The 6,380-nt window shown below is 39.7% G+C and overlaps 1 protein-coding gene across 1 annotated transcript; it reads right to left on the bottom strand.

Annotated features, from left to right (window-relative positions):
- Positions 1-231: 231 nt before the first annotated feature.
- On the bottom strand, positions 232-1,741 carry LOC122665838 (GDSL esterase/lipase At2g40250-like). The gene is made up of 3 exons (XM_043861970.1): positions 1,124-1,741; positions 679-952; positions 232-447 (listed from the first exon to the last, which is right to left on the bottom strand). Exons 1-3 carry the CDS (start codon positions 1,739-1,741, stop codon positions 254-256), a joined length of 1,086 nt encoding a protein of 361 aa, XP_043717905.1. The 3' UTR covers positions 232-253.
- Positions 1,742-6,380: the final 4,639 nt, after the last annotated feature.

Here is a 6,380-nt window from a genome sequence, read left to right as displayed (position 1 = left end):
TGCCATGGAACAAAATTAAACATTGAAAGATTCAGAACTACTAAGAGGGTGCATGGACATACATGGAAGAATCCAAACCATTCGTTTTATATCCGATGGTCAGAATTGTGCTATCACTCTTCTAAGTGATATAAGCCCAAAATTCATCTAGCAATAAAAATCAGCTTAATCTTTAAGATTTTTCTCAATGATTTAAAAATAAACAGTTAATTGAAACTCTTTTAGTCTTAATCAATTATAATAATTGAAAAATCTAATTGATGAGTTGTGGAAGCACAGTTTCTTTAAGCGAATTGGCAATCATCTGGTTTCCAGCTTGTGTGGGGTGTATGGCATCCCAAAACAGATACTTGGAAGCGTCTGAGCAGATTGGTGTTGTAGAGATGCATGTATAACCCATTTCTACCCACCCAGTGCCACAGCATCCTCTATTCGTTACCTCAAAACCTAAACACAACAATCATGTTTATTGATTAGATCAAACATCACTTGACAATAAGAAAAAAAATCATTAGTTCTTTAATTAAAAAAAAGGTCCGTGTTCTCTATGGAGGAGTGTGGCCCCTGTGTGCATACGGGGCCAATGAGAACATGCACATTGGCATCATGGGGGTGGGACGGTCATTTCGATCCCTAAACAAGTAATAGAGACTTGTATGTAGGTTGTATAACATTTACCATATTTATTAGGGTTGAGAATTATGTTCATCAAGGGATCATATATATCTGCATAAGCAAATTTAGCCCCAGGAAGTGAAGCTTTCCACTTTCTGATTAGGTCTTGCAGCTTTGCATTGTAAGCCTGAGAATCATAGTTCTGTTGATCCACACAACCGTAGTTCGGCAATTTCGGAATTGGTAGGATGGCGCCGAGTAGCCTTTGAAATGGCACACAACCAATCGGTGGGAGGCCAGATATCGCAATCTTTCTTGCTCCCATCTTATAAAGATGCTGTAAGTAAAATAAATATATTAGAATTTGATACACAAGCAAATTAAACTAAGGCTGTGTTTGATATACATTCTAGGTTGATTTCACATTCTGTGATGATAAAAATGTTACCTAGAATGTACACCAAACATAGTCTAAATATGAATTGAATGTGTTGAAGATGTTTGTTACTTGAACGATTGGGTCAAGGTTTTGAAGGAGGAGATCATGGTAAGATGAAACTGAATATTGAACTCCCCTAACATGTAAGTCGTAGTAGTTGAACATGTCGACGGATCCGGCGCCGACGATGATCAATGCATTCTCAACAATATTTGTTGCACCAAATCTTTTCTTGATCCGATTTAGGCATTCCTTGAAGTAGTCCAATTGGGTTGACATATATGTGAAATTATATAAGGGACCCATGAAGCTATCCAAGCCACAACCAGCTGATGCAAAGCTAACACCAGTAATAAGGTCTAGGTCAGTCACCTTAGGATCTAAGTAAGCTGGTAGGAAATCCTTAATCCCTAAAAGGGAAACCACAAAATCAGGCATGATCTTTCCATTAGAACATCGGCCTGAGGGCACATGACCGGGTAAATCACGCCCGTATGGAGGATGATTGGCTTTAAATATCGTGTTACGGTTGTCGTTGTTGCCGGTGTCAAGGGTTGAGTCCCCAAATGCAAAGACAGCAGAGATATTGTATAGAGAGGCATTAACATAAGTCCATGAGGAGAGAAAGAATGTATCAGACCAAAAGAAAATAGAGAACAAGAAGAAGATGGCACCTCTCTTCTCCATGACTTGCAATAGGTTATGGAGGTGAGGGGATTTAAAGGTTTTTGAGTGGTTTGAGTTTTGTTTGAGGTTAGAAATCTACCAAGTCATGCATAATGTGTTGCCAGTGATCAATCAAGTGTTTCTTTCTGTTTGGATTAAAATATTAAGTTTGTTTTAGGTTAATCATCACTTTGAATTAAGTTGTTCCACTTTTAATTTTCATGAATTAAAGCTCATGAGGAGAGCTTACATAGTGGATCTAATAATAACAATAATAATAAAGGTAGAAGTTTTCATACACGGCTGTGTAAGCCGTGCATCTGAGAGGGTGGGAGTTTTGAGTCATTAAATATGGGTGAGGGAAATATGGGTGGGGGGCTTATGATTTTTCCTACTTTTTGTGAGAGGGGACACAACCGTGCATGCTTGCACGACCGTGTATGAAATCTTTGGCCCAATAATAATAATAAGTGGAAATAGATCCACTACGTAAGCTCTCCTCATGAGCTTCAATTCATGAAAATTAAAAGTGGAATAACTTAATTCAAAGTGATGATTAACCTAAAAGACCTTAATATTTTAATCCAAATAGAAAGAAACACTTGATTGATGACTGGCAACACATTATATATGATTTGGTAGATTTCTAAACTAAAACAAATCTCAAACCACTCAAAAACCTTTAAATCCCCTCACCTCCATAGCCTATTGCAAGTCATGGAGAAAAGAGGTGCCATCTTCTTCTTGCTCTCTATTTTCTTTTGGTATGATGCATTCTTTCTCTCCTCATGGACTTATGGTTGTATACTTTTTTTTTGCTAACGAGGAAACCCTTGAACCTGCCCGAGCTTACACTTTAGGTCGAAAGGATCAAAACCCCAGTTACACAAAGACTCTCCCCACCAAAAACCAAAAAAAATGCATCACAAGGGGTATACTTGCATTGTATGGATATGTTAATAACCAGTTGATCAACATCTTTTGCCTTCATTTACATGTTTCTTCCAAAAACCAACCGACATTTGGAAGAGATCAGATGAAGCAAAAAATTTTTTAATTTTTTTTTTATGACTTTTCTTATTTTTGTCAGTAAAATAAAAAAAATATAAGATAAAACATACCTCTAGCCACAAGATCTGCAAGAACTCCAAAATTAATTACAAATCTATGAAAATCTTTACCTCTTTCCGAGTATATTTTCTAAAATTTTGGCCTATTTTAGACGATTCCCAACTAACTCTTTCCCAATTATGCAAAGATTTGTGTATTGTGATTCATTAATTCCGATGTGTTAACGGGTTCCCACTAACATTCTTCCATTACACCTTTGATATGAAAGGAAAGGAATCACTTCAGTGAAACAATCATTCCTAGATCTAATTTGCTGGAGAGTGGGAAGGGAGACACTATAAGATTTCGGAGGATCTATGGATCCTTTCAGTTGAAAATTTTAGAATACCCCAAGATGTGTTCTCGCACTCTAGGACTTGGGATCATAATTGTCACGACATCTATGCGACCCAAGTTGTTGGAAATGGTCTTGATGCAAGGCGACCAAGGCGCCTTGACGCCTAGGTGTAGACACCTCGACAACTATATTTGGGGATCAAAACCATCTTCATTTTTTGTTTCCTTGGTGATGGAAATGAATAGCCGAAATCCTAAAAGTTTAGACAATTTCTCTAAGCTTTAAGGATTTTTTGTTCTTATAAGGGAAGAATGGATGTCCTGCCACTCTATCAAGGAAATTAATAGTCATGGTTTGTGGACGAAATTTTGCTACTACCCAGGTTACAGAAACATTCCTGCTATTGGAGCTCATAACCAAAGAAATGGAATCTAAAAGGTATTTTGGAAATATAAAAACTTAGAAGAGTATTTGAGAACCAAAAGTGGAAGTGAATTATTCTATTTATTTGGCTGCAAGCCCGGGTAACAGGAATGATCCTGCAACCCGGGTAGCAGCAAAAATTTTTCCACAACTTGCATAGTCATCACAAGTGGAGGCTTCTTTCCCTAGTTTAATTCAATAGTCCCATGGGCTTATTTGATAATGTTTCTTGGGAGTGATTCTGATGATTTTTGTTTAGAAGGAATATTTTGAGATTTTTGCATTTGGCAACTCTAAATGAACCAATCCAAAAAGGGATTTAAGAACAAAGGGGGAGGGTTCCCTCCTACGCCCGCTCTTGTATAGTTTCAAGTGTTGGAGAGAGGTATTTAAGATATTTTACAGGAGGTGTGAAATATACATTTGTTGATAGAAAATTTGTTACCTGGAGCAGTAAGAAACAACCCACAGTTGCAAGGTCTGGTACTAAAGCACAGTTTAGAGCTAAGCTCATACTGCAGATGATTGATGTGGGTGAAACCTCTTCTTCAGGAGCTTGGGTTTTCTATTACCAAACCTAATGATATGTTTTGTGATAATCTGACAACTATTTATATTGTTAGGAATCCTGTTTTCCTTGAGCGGGCTAAACACATTGAGGTGGATTGTCATTTTGTGAAGAATGCCATAATGAGAAAATTGATTTCTATTCTGTTCGTAAATTTTGGGAATCAATTGGGTGATATGTTTACACTCTGTCGACCTACTTTTCTTGAAGGATGCTCCAAATTGGACATGAGTGATCTTTATGCACAAGCTTAAGAGGGGGATATTAAGTAGCTTATTGTGTTGTACCGCTGGGGTATACATGTCATATCCTTGCGGCTTAGTTCATTAAGTCATGTGCATGATACATTTAGTGGGGGTACACATGTATGATACATTAAGTGAGGGTATACTCATCATTCAATTTATTTTTTAATGTAAATATACAGATACCGATGGATCTGGCTTCCTGTCCAGCCATGGCGGGAGCTGGACCATCCAGCATCCCTCTAAGATCCTTCCACCTAGCCAGGGGTGCATCCAACGGTCATAAGAGAGAGAGAGTCTAATATTAACCCATATTCCTCTCTCACCATCTCGTTTTGACGAAACCCGACCCGACCAAATTTGAAAATCCTCTTTGGATCTCTTCAAAACCCTCAGTTCCTCTTTCTTCAAGGGATTCGGGGACGACAACGGCAACGGCAAGGCTAACCAGGTATTCTTCACTCTCTCTCTCTCTCTCTCTCATTTGCGTTATGAAACCCTAAAAACTGGTTAGGGTTCTTGGTACAGGATATTACCCGCTGGAATTCTTCTTGGATGAAAGATGTACTCTTTGCTACTGTGATTATCACTACCCTGGATTCTTATTATAGAGTAACAAGTAGGGGTGTCAATAATGCCCGGCTGGCCCGAACCCGCTCGAACCCGCCCTGAGCCCGGCCCAGACCCGACCCTGATCTGCCAGCCCGAAGGGCGGGTCAGGGTTGAGATTTTGGCTGACCCTGGCAGGGTCGGGTCGGGTCTGGGATAATACCCCGGGCTTGGCCCGGCCCGGCCCGGACCCGACCCTGTATTAGGTATAGGCAATGTAGAGTTGTAATAGTGTATCACTTTATCACTGAAAAGACAAAAACGCCCATCTCTTGAGGGTAAACTAGTGAACCCTAATACCCAATTTCGTTTTCACTCTTCATCCTTGAGGAAGCCGCCGCTCGAGACATCCAATTTCGTTTCACTCTTCACTCTTCAACACTTCCTCCTTTCCTGCTACGATCAAGGCAGGCATCAAGGAGCTTGTTTCTCCTCCACTCAACCTGCTATGATCAAGGCATCAACCAGCTCATCAAGCAGCTTGGTTCTTCTCCACTCGACCTGCTACGATCAAGGCATTGCTCCTCCACTCGACCTGCTACGGTGCTCTCTTGACACAGTTATGCTCATCTTTATTTCACCTCTTCCTCTACCTCCTTCCCATGTTTTCTTTCTTACTTTTTTGGAGACCAAGATCGAATCCTGTGAAGGAGGAGAAAATCGCATTAATCTTTTTGAAAGGCCTGCCTCCGAGGATAAACAGTTCTGAAAGGGATTCCTCTGTGATATTGTGTTCAGCTATTTTGTTTCACGGTAGGAAGGAAGGAAGCTAGTGATTCAAATTTTGAAAGTTCGAGGATCTTCTAGTTTTTTTTTTTTCTCCTCCCGAGATCGTTCGTTCGTTGTTTGACTGGATATCGTTCAGAAACAGAGACCCTGGTTTTGGCTCCTCGGAAGGTTTCTGTATTTGTAGTAGAGAATAGAGATTGAGCTACAAAGAAAGTTATATGTGTGGACTTTGTTTGTTTCCATCACTTGTTGCATCTGAAACAAGAAAAGATTTTGACTGAATAAATTGAAATATATTATCTTAACTGATTGCTTCCCTTCTTAAATGAATCAATTGCGTCCTTTCCTATATTGTTGTTAGAGGTATCTGATACAGGGGTTTTGTAACTTTCATTTGTCCAGTACAAGACACTGTTATCATTAAAACTCCCAGAATGGTCATGCTGGCAGGTTTCTTCACCTCTAAATCAATTGAAAGTTTCAAATATTTTTCAACCCATTCTCAGAGAAGAACCAGGATTTTGTCATTCTAATCTCCTTCTACATCATGCGGCAGATTACCATTTCTCAATATGTTGCCTTCCATTTGCCATCAGGGTCGGGCTGGGCTGGGTTGGGTCGGGTTGGGTCGGGCCGGGTCGGGCCAGAGAAAACCCTGACAGGGTCGGGTCAGGATTG

The sequence above is a fragment of the Telopea speciosissima genome, chromosome 6 (assembly GCF_018873765.1).
Source record: "Telopea speciosissima isolate NSW1024214 ecotype Mountain lineage chromosome 6, Tspe_v1, whole genome shotgun sequence".
Taxonomy (NCBI): Eukaryota; Viridiplantae; Streptophyta; class Magnoliopsida; order Proteales; family Proteaceae; genus Telopea; species Telopea speciosissima.
The sequence above is the reverse complement of the archived record's forward strand: the minus strand, read 5'-3'. Positions and strand labels throughout refer to the sequence as shown.